The 14,413-nt window shown below is 54.4% G+C and overlaps 2 protein-coding genes across 11 annotated transcripts; both read right to left on the bottom strand.

The window, feature by feature from the left end:
- Window positions 1-45: 45 nt before the first annotated feature.
- Window positions 46-3,173, bottom strand: PLP2 (proteolipid protein 2). The gene is made up of 5 exons (XM_061410093.1): window positions 2,907-3,173; window positions 1,683-1,835; window positions 1,482-1,577; window positions 657-747; window positions 46-458 (listed from the first exon to the last, which is right to left on the bottom strand). Exons 1-5 carry the CDS (start codon window positions 3,000-3,002, stop codon window positions 436-438), a joined length of 459 nt encoding a protein of 152 aa, XP_061266077.1. The 5' UTR covers window positions 3,003-3,173; the 3' UTR covers window positions 46-435.
- A 2,985-nt stretch (window positions 3,174-6,158) lies between these two features.
- LOC133243312 (PDZ domain-containing protein MAGIX-like) lies at window positions 6,159-10,100 on the bottom strand. 10 transcript variants are annotated; one of them, XM_061410083.1, is made up of 6 exons: window positions 9,926-10,085; window positions 8,924-9,070; window positions 8,006-8,088; window positions 7,693-7,929; window positions 7,413-7,584; window positions 6,159-6,713 (listed from the first exon to the last, which is right to left on the bottom strand). In XM_061410083.1, exons 1-6 carry the CDS (start codon window positions 9,972-9,974, stop codon window positions 6,403-6,405), a joined length of 999 nt encoding a protein of 332 aa, XP_061266067.1. In that variant the 5' UTR covers window positions 9,975-10,085; the 3' UTR covers window positions 6,159-6,402. The 10 variants fall into 10 exon arrangements, with proteins under 10 accessions (XP_061266067.1, XP_061266065.1, XP_061266066.1 ...); XM_061410081.1 differs by having other exon boundaries at window positions 6,159-6,806; window positions 9,926-10,084; XM_061410082.1 differs by having other exon boundaries at window positions 6,159-6,728; window positions 9,926-10,084.
- Window positions 10,101-14,413: the final 4,313 nt, after the last annotated feature.

Raw genomic sequence — 14,413 nt, 5'->3', positions numbered from 1 at the left:
AATTTATCTACATTTAATCAAAGGATTAATTTATTCACTATCATATGTTCTAATAATCTGCATAGTATTTATTTATTGCTCCACAGAACACCCCCACCCCCTACACACACTGAGGAGGTTATTTAGAGTGGGTTACAACATGGAGCCTGGAGTCTGAAATATGAGGTACCCTCTTCTGTGTGACTTAGGTGGGACATTGTCCAGGCAGAACTGATGTCTCTGTTTGGATACTGCAGAAGGGGGCCCTAGGCACACCCATAAAGGTAGCCATACCCAGGAGGGTTGATTGGCAGGCTGGAAGAAAAATTCCATGACAAAGGCACTTTTACCTCAATAGGGAGCTGGGAGTTGACTGGGAGTGTTATAGGGGTGGGGAGGAATTATTTCAATAGAGGTGTTATTTGCAGACTGCTGAGAGAAATGAAGAGAGTTCACCTACACCGGGCCATCTGCAGGATCTGCAAGAGGAAAAGAGAGAAAGCATTGGTTGGATCCATATGCCTGTTTTACAGATAAGAATACTGAAACTTATGGTACTTATTGGCACTAAAGCCTTAAGTACCAACAAGAGACAGAGTTGGCATTCATGCCCCTTGGGAAAACCCATCTTCTTCTCAGCCCCCTTAGCAACACCCCCAACACACCCACACACTTACCAGTAGGGGCTGCTGTATGTCTCTGCTGCCGCAAGGGGAAGGTAATGTAGGCATCATAGCCAAAGAGGCCTGCAGCGCATAGGCCCAGCGCCTAGGGATGGGAGTGAGGGCACGTAGATTAGACTGGTCAGCCTACCCAGCCTCCTATCTCCTTGTATCCACCACCTCCAGTGACTAGCCCATGCAGGGATTATGGTTAAAGCTGCAGGTGGGGATCCCAGAGAGCCCTGGGGAAAGACCAGAGACTGGATTCTACCCCACCCTCCTTCTTCCTAGTACATCTCAACACAGTACAGCGACACAGTGGCCCCATATATGTTGTTGTTGTTTAGTTCCTCAGTCATGTCCGACTCTATCCATGGGATTTCCCAGGCAAGAATACTGGAGTGGGTTGCCATTCCCTTCTCCAGGGGATCTTCCCGACCCAGCGACTGAACATAGGTCTTCTGCACTGCAGGCGGATTCTTTACTACTGAGCCACCAGGGAAGCCAGGCCCCACATATAGGGGATGGCATTCATACTGTGCATTGAAACAAAGCTCTAGCAGATGGTTTAGTCTAATGTATTGACAGTGATAGTGCTTTGTGCTTCCACCTCTATGTGCTTCTCACAAAAATCCTTGTGTCAGACAAGGGATGGCTCTTTACAGCAAATGATGATTTGGGGAAGAAAACCAGGGCCTCAGTTTGACTTCCCTGCAGGCCCTGAGGACAAATGTAACCTACTGTGAGTCACACACTTTCTGGCAGAAGCAGAGGCAGAAAGAGCCCCAGGATCCTCAAACCCTTCTCTCTGTGCTTAGAAGCTGACTCCACAGCCTTTACCCCTGCAGCGATTTTGGAGCCGTTTCCTCTCTCAACGAGCACCACAATGGAGGTGATCAGGTAGAGAATGGCCGCTACAAGGGTTCGGAAGAAATCCTGTGAGGTGTAGGGAGAAGAGCGAAGTCAGCATTCAGAATTGCCCCCCACAATCACAACTTCCTGTATCCCTCCCTAGCCCTGCCATTGTGGCCCCTTTCTCACACTCCAAGGCCAGTTGATGATCTGTATCTTGGTGTGCAGGTCACACATGTAGACAACAAAAAAGATGGCGGCAAAGATCATCTCTATCACCGACAAGAAAGAGTACCCTGATGTCGAGGTGCTAAAGCAGATCAGAATCACCAGGCATAGTATCTGGAAGGACATGTAAAAGGGGGCCTCAGTCAACTCCCAGGGCTGAGGGGAATGGTTTCAATTGGGGGGGGGGGGGCGGGGGGTCATCTCAAACTCAGGACTGGGAAAATGACAAATAGCAATAGCTAAACTCTTAGTGTGTACACACTGTGTTCCAAATGTTGTTCTAAGAGCTGCACAAGTATTAATTCACTCAATCATCACAATAACCTAGTGAACTGGGTACTATTACTAGTACCTTTATTTTTTATACATGAGGAAAGTGAGGCACAGAGATGTGAAGTGACTTATCACAATCACCCAGCTAATAGGTAAAGTTGGGTGCCTCGGTTTCCCATCTTTTTCCTTCTAGGATGCCCTCTGGGGAGTATTGCCTATAGCACTCAGGGTACCAGCTTCAGGGCTTTGACAGGGCGCGACATGCAGTTCCCCCAGCAACCTCTGTGGAAATCGGTGAGAGTAACACCAGAGGGGCAGGGCTCCATTAAAGGCGCTGCACCTTTTACAAAGGACTCAAAGGAGGCGCCCACTTTGAGGAGTACGGGAAACCGAGGCTCCTGAGCGACCCAGATAGCTAAAGACCTTCCGCCCCACCACAGAGGGGCTAGGAAGAACTGGGGGAGAGCTAGTCACCCTACCCTGCGGGACAAGAGCTCGCGGGGCCCCACCCCAACAGGTCCCGCCCCTGGGCCCTCTGCCAGCCCGCCTGCCTGTGCCCAGGCCGCGCCACGCCCTGCCACGGGATGTCCCCCCAACACCCAGGACCTGGGGACACCTTCGAGGAGTCCACCGATGAGTCTACTGGGTCTCTCTCCACCGGGCCCGCCATACGCCCTGTGGGCCTCTTGCCTGACCGCGTGGGCCAGCAGCTCCTGACCACCTTCTCCAAGACCTCACTGATTTGGCCCTGCGTGCGCCCCTGGTTTCGGGCCTCCGCCATCAACCCACCCACTTGGCGCCCCACTGCCGAGAGCCCCCAGCCGTGCGCCTGCCTCCCCCGGAGCTGCCCGCTCCGCGTGCTGCTGCCACCCCACCCCGCCCTTGCCCACCCGCCAGTCCCGGGACGCTCACAATCTCAGCAAACAGAAGAAATCCCTTTCGGGTGCGCGAGAAGCTGGTGCAGGCGGCCCAGCAGCCGGGAGCCGTGAGGCGCTCGGAATCCGCCATGGTGTGGACCCGAGTCCCAAGAGGCGCAAAAGACCTGCTCGCTGGCTCGTGTTTTCGAGGACGCTGCACACCCAGCTGTCTTGCCAGCCGTCTGGCCGGGAAGGGGGCCCCCGGGGCGAAGGAGGGAGTGAATCACCGCGCAGAGCAGAAGCGGGCGGGGCTTAAGCGGGTCGGGCCAGGTGGCCACCGCCCCGGAAGCCCCCTCGCCCCGCCCGCCAAGGATTCTCCCTGCCGGGCTCTCAGCCCCTGAGGCGCCCAGTCTTCAGGGGCGCCAGTTTGGCAGTTCTGCGGTTTGGCAGTTCTGCGAACCAGAACTGTGTTGCAATAGAGAGACCCTTCACGCTTTTAGAATACCAATGCGCCTGGGACTGCCTCAGAACCGTGGAGATCTGGCTTTGGGAGGGAATGCCTCAGTTTCCTTAGCTGTAAAAACTGCCCAGGCCAAGGTTAAACTCAGGTATATTTACAGAATTCGGAATAATTCAGATTTTGGAAAATTTTCCCAATGCATACAAGGTGTTATTGAACACTCTCAGCGGGATCTGAGACTGCCTCATTAAAAAAAAAAAAAAGCAACATACACATCTTAATATTTCCTCAGCCTTCACAGTAAGTGGGATAAGACAGGACCAAAAAATTGTTCCTGGTTAAGTCAGGTCAAGTTTTGTAACCAAATGGTGCCCAACTTGTGGGAAATCTGTTGGTTTCCAAAGCTTTTTGGATTTCAGGACTGTGGATAAAAGATGGTGGATCATGGAATAAACCCCTTAGATGGGGATGAGACCTTGCCAGGTTGAGAGAGAACAAAGCCTGCTGAGCATCATGCTGCTCCATAAATGAAGAGTGGATGTTATTAACAGTGTCAGAGCCCAGAGTCTGTTTCTGTTCTGCAATTCTAGGGAGGTCCTGGCCCCAAGTGTTGGGCTTCTGTTTCCTGGTTCTAAGTAGAGGGGCTGTCAGCCCGGTCTTAGATGAAGAATGCGGAAGGAGCACAGTTTTGTTTATTGCCGTGAGCTTGGCACAATGAGGGGAAGGCTCCTGGGTGCCAGACTGGGTGAAAAGGCTGATGACATTTGAAGAGTGAGTTATCCTGAGCAAGTAATTTCTCCTGACTCAGTCTCAATTTCTGCGTCTGAGACCTGCACCTGGTAATGGAATCAGGATCTCCCCCAAGGTGTGCTCCTCTGGCACACTCTCTCCAGAGTGGGTGTTGGTTTCATTCTCGTTTGAGGTGAGGAGAGCCATGGCTGAAAGGCCAGGATGGTTCAACTCAAGGGCCTGCCTGCTTTCCCCCCTGAACCTTGGGTCCCACAAAACCAAGTAAGGGGCTGTCCTCAGTCCAGGTGGCTGAAAGAGATTGGATAGTGGAAGGCATGAAGCATACCTTTCCCAGGGCTGAGTGTGTGCTTTCCAACTATGTGAGGCCATGCCTGAGTTTCTAGAACAGAACAAACTCTCTTCCACATCAGAGTCTTTGAACTTGTTTCTCCCACTGCTTTCAATGCCCTTCTCCTCCCCACCCCCACTCCCACCCCGCCCCTTCAAACATCTAGCTTCCGGTCACTCAGGTCCCAGATCAAATACTATGTCTTCAAAGAGGTCAGCAGCCCACCATCATTACCTCCCCCACCATAACCTTTTGCTATCTTCATAACTCTCACTTCTCTCTGAAATTCTTTTATTCATCTCCTGTGTCTTTTCTGACATCAATCTACCCCCCTCCACTACATTAGATACACAAGGATAGAAATCTATGTTTCATCCCTCCAACATTTCATCAGTGCCTATCACAGTGCAAGGTAAACAGTTGGGGTTCAGTTAATACTTGTCAAAGAATTGGGCAAGATTAAATCTTGCTTCAATCCTCAACTTACGCTATTTATACTCACTGGGATTCATTTCTCTGCTCTGTGAAATGGACGCATCAGGATTGTTGAGTCAATGTGTAACTAAGTGGAAATAGTGCCAGTAAAGCCGGTAGCCAGGATAAAACCAAGTAAATGGTGGTTGGGGTTACTATTGTTAAGACTCCTGGGTGTGACTAAGGCTCTGAAGTCCTTCCCTGACTTCCCTAGAGCCACACCTTCTATCAAGCTGAGTAAGGGTCAGCTAGAAGCCCCAGTGCACTCTCCCACAATTGCTACAGCACTAATCATTCAAGGGTTCACCTCTTCACCTCTTTATACCCCAACTCCCAGCCTAGTTTTACAGTCCCTCTTTCTTCTCCAGCGCCGCCCTGGACACTCCCACGAGGGTCCTTTACTTCCTCCCACCTCTCCAGCCCCTCCCCATAGAGGTGAGAGTTGTTCATTCCCTCCAGACCACAGCTTCCTTCGTTGGGGGGATAGGGCCAAGTGTCGTGAGTGTGGTGACCACGGAGGTGACTGGACATTGCTGATCTCAGTAAGCCCTGGCACTGGGGCTACATCAGAGCCCAGCTCGCCATATAAGACCGGGCTTTGGGGCTCTGTTCCCAGGACGGAGGAAACTCTGGCCTCTTCCAGGACTGGGAACGCCCAGCGTGTAGCGTGTGCACACAAGCCCGGCTGCAGTTCGTCACCATCTGTGGAAGAGGGGGGCGCGGCCCAAAGTTTCTAACAGCCGTTTTTAGCCCAGCCTGCTGACTCACACCTTCCTGGCTCCGCCCCGAAGGGGGCTCCGGGGCCCCAGCCAGTGCCTTGAGGGTGGCAGTCTACAGCCAGCGAAAGCTGGCCGACCAGGCCGGAAGTGAGTGACCGCAGGCTCTCGGCGAAGGAAGCCGCTAGGTTCTAACTTTGCTATCTAGTGCACTTGAGGGTCTGGACGATTCCCGGCCCGCCGGGGTTGAGGGTAAACTGGTGCACTCTTGCCACAACAGGCCCACCTCTGCATTCCCCACGCCATGCGCAATAATTAGCTGTGAGCCCTGTACACCTCCAAAAAAGTGAAATGAATGAATGGGGAAAGAACCAGGAGTTGGCAAAGTGGGAACGGAGTGGGTCCAATGCGCGCCGGCAGAAGCAAAGAGCTCTTTAGAGGCATGAAAGAAACAGCGCGAAGTAAGCTTGCCAAAGGTTGCTTGAAGAGGCCCTCCTCGAAACCAGATCGACCCTCCCCCTCCTTCACGTGTGGGACTTGGGATCCCCACCTGGCCTGGAGCACCTGACAAGTCAAGACTGGATTGAACCATTTTATTACCTCCCCGGCCCCGAAACAAGAAGCGCCGGGCTGGCCGGTTGGGAAGGGCCATACCACTGACGCCACGAGGGGAGCGCGGGCGGGTCGACTGCGAAGCAAGATGCGGGGGGTGGGGGGGTGGGGAACAAGACCAAGGAAGTTCTCCCAGTGATGCTAAGTGAGCGGCGGGGGCAGCACGCCAGATGTAGGTTGGGGAATGCCAAGTGAACCTTCTGCTGCACGCTCAGTGCCTCCGCCTTCCGGTTGCCATCTCCAGGGCGAGCTGCTCGGCCCCCGGGACCCCTAGGGCCCGCGAGAGCCGTTCCTCGCTGGGCGTCAGCCAGGGTCCGGGAGAATCCGGAGTTTGGTCGTTGGGGTCCTCCGTGCGGCGCTCTGCAGCAAGAACCGCGGGGCCGTCGGCCGCCCCTTCTAGGCGAGGCTCCTGGCTGCCCCGGTTTTGGGGGGTCGTATGGGGTCGTGGATGCTGAAGTGGGGAGGAAGTGCTGGCGCTGCGAGTCTTCGTCATCTCTGGCTCCCCAGGATCTGGAATGCGATCTGGGGATGGCAGGACTGCGGATAAGATTGGGCGATAGGGTGGGCAATGGGGATGGAGCTCTTTGGCCGAGGGTGGCCTGCAGACTCTAAGGACTGCAAAAGACAAAGACCCTGGTACTTAGACAAAGGCATGGACATGCACTCCGGGAATGGGGCCACACCTCAAGACCTGATGCTTCCTTTCCCCTCCTTTCCTGGATCCAGAACACTCCTCTCAGAAATCAATTCCCACAACCCCCAAATGCAGTCAAACCCTCCCATCTAGGATCCCAGACTCTCTCCTTGCTCATCCCATCATCCTCAACTCCCAGCCCTTACCCTAATGGATCTCTCGTCTTTCGGGACTAGTCTCCCTACCCTCTGGTTCCCTATCCCATCCCCTCTCCGCGTAGACCTACTCTGCCTTCCCATCTGAGGACCACAACTCTTCCTTCTGACCACCCATTTTTACCCCTAACACCATCTTTTCTCTTCTCTCCCAGTACCTCAAAACCCTTCGCTCTGAAATCCACCCTTACTCCTACCCTGGGACCCCGGTCTTCCCCTCCCCTTTTGAAAATACCATGACCCTCAGACACCGAGCCCCGATCCTCCTGGTTGAGACTACCAAACCCTTCTAACGAGGTCCCCAGCCTCTCCACTCTGTGACCCTCTTCTTCCCCTCACAGATCCCTGACCCTTCTCCCCTAGGAAACCCACCATCTTCTTTCTGGGGCCTTCCTACCACCTCAGGCTTGCCAGGGTGGGTTTCAGGAGGCCTGCTTAGCACGAGGCAAAGCCGGGGGCCACCTCTACGAATCCGATCCACGACCTCAACATGAGTGAGGCCCTGAGTTGACTCTCCATTGATGTGAAGCACGAGGTCGCCGGCCTGAAGGAGTGCAAGGCAAGGGGTGTTGTAGGAAGGTCAAAATGGAGAGCACACCAACGGGAGAGGACAGGGCTGGCACCATCGAATGGAGGGTGCCTTTTGGTTCACCTGCAAGCGACCACAGCGCTGAGCTGGTCCATCCTTCAGCAGCCGGCGCACTGCCAGCGGAGCATCCCCACCTGCATCTCGGCCTCCACTTAATGTGAAGCCAAAGCCGGCGGAACTGCGAATGAGTTCAACAGAGAACTGACCAGAGGCCTGGGGTGACTTCAAAGGAGGATGAGCTTTACCCTGGGTCACTTGGGGCGGCGCGGTACGTATACCCATGGTCTCTGACCGACGATGCTGGAGTAAGGACACAAGTGTACATACATTGCCAGTCCTGAGGCAGGTGGCCTTGATTAGGAGGACAAGGTAGTACCTGTGGACGCTGTTCCACGAAATTGGCATTAGGAAGGCGATTGTCTGTGACCTCTATCTCGGCAGAATACAGCATGCTAATGGCTGGGGGATGAAAAAGGCAGTCGGAAGGGTACTATAAAGAAACGAGGACCTGTCTATTGAATTAATATTCTAGCCTCATCTCATTTCCGTCCCTTTAGGATGCACAGACTTGCTCATTCATTTAACTAGGCTCCGCCCACATGAATAACTATCCTGATTGCACCTTCTTAACTAATAACCCTGACAATAGCTATTCTAGTATTCCCCAAACTTTCCTACATGCAGATCCTACCTCTCATATTAAACCCTTAGGCCCACCCTACACGGTGCTTCTCCAGGATTCCAGCTGGTGAAGATATAAGGCCTTGCTCTCTAATTAGCCTATAAAACCTCAACCTATTCCTGACAATTCGAGCCGCTGCCCCAGTGCGTTTATAGACTCCACCCCCTTGACTGATATTCCAGGCCCGCCCCTCAGCCAAATGGCCGCCCCCAAACCTCTCCAGGCCTGGCCTCCTCAAAAATGCCACTTTAAACCCTTCTGAAGAAAGTAAAGATCAAACTCCGCACCAACAGCTAATCTTGCAGCATTCACCTTCTGCAATAACCCCTTCTATGTAACTCCGGGAGTTGGGGATGGACAGGGAGGACTGGCGTGCTGCGATTCATGGGATCGCAGAGTCGGACATGACTGAGCGACTGAACGGACTGATGTAACTTCCTAGAGGAATATTCTAGTCTAACCCCAGCACGCTCAAATCACAGCCGAGCCCGGGCCTCCCTACTCACACTCATTGGTCCCACCAAGGGGAGTAACTAACAATCCTGGGCCCGCCCCCTCGGAACCAGGCTGCACTCCGACCACGCCCCCGGAAGGCCACGCCCCATCACGCACCCTCCTTGGGGCGCAGGCGCAAGGTGGCGCCGGCCCTGCGTACCAGCGCCGCCACGTCGGCCGCAGCTCGGGCCGCCAGGGGGCGAGCTTTCAGCCGCGCCAGGAACTGTCTGGCGCTGGCATCCTCGGGCTGGGGACCGCCACCGCCTGCGCGAGTGAAAAGAACAGATCAGGGTCCACCCTGAGTCTCAGCGAACCCTCACGGGCCCCTACGATCAAAGACCTAGAATCCCCCTCAAGATCCCCGAGACCACTCCTTTTTCATAGTCCCGAAGGTCACCGACTGTGCCTTTCACCTCCCTGGACCCCCGACTATCACGGGAATGCCCGTGGACCCCCGCCTGCTCCCACGATATCGCCGGAGAGCTATTTAACTCCAGCACTCCTGGACACCTCCTAACACCCTGGGAATATCTCGAGGTTTCTGACGGCCCCCCCCCCGACACAACCCCAGATTCCAAACTCTTCCCCCCAATATCCAGAAGGACCACGATTCTCCCAGATGTCCCAGCAGAACACGGTCTGCTCCCTGTGGCCCAGGCACCCCCGATTCCCCTCTAGATGTCCTAGGTAGCCCTGCTGGTCCATGTAGCCCCAGATGGCCCCTCCACCTATCCCCAGAGGCTCCAGCCTAACCTCCCACAATCCACCAGACCCCCGCCTCCCCCCGCCCAGTGCCCAGGTGTCCCCAGTGACCCTGGGCAGACCCCTCCAGCACACCTCCCCCGAGACTCCTTGGAGTCCCGGGGTCTGGTGCGCCGCTCCGCGGCGCAGGTGTGGGTGTGGGTGTGGGTGCGGCTCCTCGAGCCCAGCTGGGGTCGCTGGGCCGCTGCCCTCCACCGCCGCCGCCCCCGCCGCTCGCCGCCGCCGCCGCCGCCGCCGCCACTCGGGCGCCAGGGCTGCTTTGTTTACCACCTGTCAGAAGGAGAAGGTGAGGAGCAGACAGGAGGTGCGAGGGCTGGCAGGGACGCGCCCACCACCCTCCCACCCCGAGCCCGGTACCTCCTTTGCTTCCCCTAGGGTCCGTGCCGCCCCCCGGGCGCCGCTCCATGACCTGTACTTGGCCTGGTGGACGCACGGCCGCCCGCGACGCGTTGGGAGCGCTCGGGAGCGCTCACCTGGTGGCCAGCCGGGGCCTGGACGTGGCTGAAGCCGGCCGGTCCCGTGCTCAGCGCCCCAACCAGCGCAGTGACCTACCTGGCAGCCGCCAAGGTGTCCTGGCCCTTGGAGCCAGCGCGCACTCTTGGCCTCTCCCTGCCTCAGCCGCTGCCTCTTTCCACCCAGGGGATGTTGTTATTCCAGTGTCAGAGGGGAAAGTCAGGGCCCAGAGAAGTTAAAGGCCCCACCTGAGCTCTGACAACTAAAAATGGGGTGCAAAACCGGAATCCAGGTTTACCGAGGTGTACTGCAGCCTCCAGCAGAGCTTTCCACATCTTACGTGGAAAGTCTCTCAGTCGTGTCTGACTCTTCGTGATCCCATGGACTGTAGCCCGCCAGGCTCCTCTGTCCATGGGTTCTCCAGGCAAGAATACTGGAATGGGTTGCCATGGCCTCCTCCAGGGGATCTTCCCCACCCAGGAATCGAACCCGTGTCTCCTGAGACTCCTACATGGGCAGGCGGATTCTTGACCACTGAGCCACCTGGGAAGTCCCTTCCACATCGTAGACACTCAGTCAATCTGCACTGAATGTTTCCCTACTGGGGAACTGGAAGAATATGGTGGCCTGAGCAGTGGGGGCACCCTGGGAGTCTTTGGGAGCCCTGGGAGGTGTCAGGGCCCTGAGCATGATAGGGTTGGGGGACCCCAAAAGTAGGGAAGGGCAGGTCTCCTGGAGAGTGGAGGGGCAGTAGGAGCCTGGACTTGAGGAAGCTTTGAAGGCATAGGGTGTGTGTTGGGGCGGGGACACTAGCCAATGAGAGGGGAGTAATGAGGCTCCTCCTAGGTTTGAAATGGGGCAAGAGTGTCTGGAGACAAAGCCCCCAAGATGGAAGCCCATGGGCAGAGTGCTACTCTAGTGACAGGAGGAATGGGGAGGGGTGAGAGAAGGCCTGTGGCCACCACTTTGTGGAGGAAGAAACAGGCAAAAGATGTGAACACAAACTTTACCAAAGAACATATACAGATGGCAAATAAGCATGTGAACCCTGCTTAATATGATTAGTCTTTAGGTAATACAAGTTAAAATCATGGCAAAATGCCACTACACACATATTAGCATGGCCAAAGTTAATTAAATGTCTGACCATACCAACTGTATGTGAAGTTGTCCAGGAAATGGAACTCTCATATACTGCTTCCAGGTTCAATACTTGTTCAGGGAACTAAGATGCCCCGTGGGGCAAGAAAAAAAATCGAGCACCCCTCTTAGCTGTAGCCATTCCTGAAAATAATCCTTTTGCCCCTTTTAGCATCACTTGGTTCATGGATGTAGGTCAGTCCCTCTAACAACCCCACCCAATTCTTATTAATTTAAGCAAATCTTTCTTTTCTTTAGGAGATTGTGGGTTAATTGACATAAAATTTGATAGGTTTTGAACCTGTGACAAAACCAGTTTCAATTTGCTCAACATGCAGCAAGTCAAATGATGAGACACCAAGATCTGCAGCAGAGAAAGGAAAGTGCCTCCCAAAAACAAAAGACCCTGATGCTGGGAAAGATAGAAGGCAGGAGGAGGAGGGGATGACAGAGGATGAAATGGTTGGATGGCATCACCCACTCAATGGACATGGGTTTGAGCAAGCTCTGGGAGATGGTAAAGGACAGGGAAGCCTGGCATGCTGCAGTCCATGGGGTCACAAAGAGTTGGACATGACTGAACAATTGAACAACAACAAGTAAAGTGCAAACTGATACACAGTGCAAGAAAGTATATCAGTGTCGGGGTGGGAGGACAGCAGTAAGGAAAGAAGAGTCACACGGGGCAGGAGAAAACATTTGGCAGTGAGGATTATGTTCCCTGTCTTGAGTGTAGTGATAGTCTCACAGATGTAAACACTTTGAAACTGTGCCCCATAGGGTCAATGTTTCTGTCCTGGTGACAGAGATTCTTGAGCTTGTCTTACAGAACTGCAGATTTGGGAACAGCTTGTTAAAGATCGCTCTGCTTTGTAACCTGCCTTCACTGACCAAACTTGCCTTAATTATTTTTTGACTCCTTCACCACTCCCTATTATCTATAGGTGTCACCACACCTCTGACATATGGGTTGCTATAATAATGAGGGCTTTGTGTTGTTTTTCAGGAACTTGGAGTTAGATCTTGTCCAGTTCAAACTGGCTAAGATTGGTTAGCCAACCCCAAACTGGGCCTGCACAGGGGTATGATGAATAACCTTTGCACATCACATGGTCCACCTTCAGATCATGGTGCACCTCCATTTTTGCACATGCATCCCCTGAAGCAGCATAAAACTCATACACCTGCACAGAACACCTGTTAGGTCACCTTTTCCCTACCTCTAATCACTTTTTCCTGGGTCAAAGACAACTCTGCTTCTTTATTTCATAAATATCTCAAGCCCTGTGCCTTTTGGGAGGCACTTTCCTTTCTCTGCTGCAGATCTTGGTGTCTCATCATTTGACTTGCTGCATGTTGAGCAAATTGAAACTGGTTTTGTCACAGGTTCAAAACCTATCAAATTTTATGTCAATTAACCCACAATCTCCTAAAGAAAAGAAAGATTTGCTTAAATTAATAAGAATTGGGTGGGGTTGTTAGAGGGACTGACCTACATCCATGAACCAAGTGATGCTAAAAGGGGCAAAAGGATTATTTTCAGGAATGGCTACAGCTAAGAGGGGTGCTCGATTTTTTTTCTTGCCCCACGGGGCATCTTAGTTCCCTGAACAAGTATTGAACCTGGAAGCAGTATATGAGAGTTCCATTTCCTGGACAACTTCACATACAGTTGGTATGGTCAGACATTTAATTAACTTTGGCCATGCTAATATGTGTGTAGTGGCATTTTGCCATGATTTTAACTTGTATTACCTAAAGACTAATCATATTAAGCAGGGTTCACATGCTTATTTGCCATCTGTATATGTTCTTTGGTAAAGTTTGTGTTCACATCTTTTGCCTGTTTCTTCCTCCACAAAGTGGTGGCCACAGGCCTTCTCTCACCCCTCCCCATTCCTCCTGTCACTAGAGTAGCACTCTGCCCATGGGCTTCCATCTTGGGGGCTTTGTCTCCAGACACTCTTGCCCCATTTCAAACCTAGGAGGAGCCTCATTACTCCCCTCTCATTGGCTAGTGTCCCCGCCCCAACACACACCCTATGCCTTCAAAGCTTCCTCAAGTCCAGGCTCCTACTGCCCCTCCACTCTCCAGGAGACCTGCCCTTCCCTACTTTTGGGGTCCCCCAACCCTATCATGCTCAGGGCCCTGACACCTCCCAGGGCTCCCAAAGACTCCCAGGGTGCCCCCACTGCTCAGGCCACCATATTCTTCCAGTTCCCCAGTAGGGAAACATTCAGTGCAGATTGACTGAGTGTCTACGATGTGGAAGGGACTTCCCAGGTGGCTCAGTGGTCAAGAATCCGCCTGCCCATGTAGGAGTCTCAGGAGACACGGGTTCGATTCCTGGGTGGGGAAGATCCCCTGGAGGAGGCCATGGCAACCCATTCCAGTATTCTTGCCTGGAGAACCCATGGACAGAGGAGCCTGGCGGGCTACAGTCCATGGGATCACGAAGAGTCAGACACGACTGAGAGACTTTCCACGTAAGATGTGGAAAGCTCTGCTGGAGGCTGCAGTACACCTCGGTAAACCTGGATTCCGGTTTTGCACCCCATTTTTAGTTGTCAGAGCTCAGGTGGGGCCTTTAACTTCTCTGGGCCCTGACTTTCCCCTCTGACACTGGAATAACAACATCCCCTGGGTGGAAAGAGAGGCAGCGGCTGAGGCAGGGAGAGGCCAAGAGTGCGCGCTGGCTCCAAGGGCCAGGACACCTTGGCGGCTGCCAGGTAGGTCACTGCGCTGGTTGGGGCGCTGAGCACGGGACCGGCCGGCTTCAGCCACGTCCAGGCCCCGGCTGGCCACCAGGTGAGCGCTCCCGAGCGCTCCCAACGCGTCGCGGGCGGCCGTGCGTCCACCAGGCCAAGTACAGGTCATGGAGCGGCGCCCGGGGGGCGGCACGGACCCTAGGGGAAGCAAAGGAGGTACCGGGCTCGGGGTGGGAGGGTGGTGGGCGCGTCCCTGCCAGCCCTCGCACCTCCTGTCTGCTCCTCACCTTCTCCTTCTGACAGGTGGTAAACAAAGCAGCCCTGGCGCCCGAGTGGCGGCGGCGGCGGCGGCGGCGAGCGGCGGGGGCGGCGGCGGTGGAGGGCAGCGGCCCAGCGACCCCAGCTGGGCTCGAGGAGCCGCACCCACACCCACACCCACACCTGCGCCGCGGGGCGGCGCACCAGACCCCGGGACTCCAAGGAGTCTCGGGGGAGGTGTGCTGGAGGGGTCTGCCCAGGGTCACTGGGGACACCTGGGCACTG

Source organism: Bos javanicus, chromosome X, assembly GCF_032452875.1.
Source record: "Bos javanicus breed banteng chromosome X, ARS-OSU_banteng_1.0, whole genome shotgun sequence".
Taxonomy (NCBI): Eukaryota; Metazoa; Chordata; class Mammalia; order Artiodactyla; family Bovidae; genus Bos; species Bos javanicus.
The sequence above is the reverse complement of the archived record's forward strand: the minus strand, read 5'-3'. Positions and strand labels throughout refer to the sequence as shown.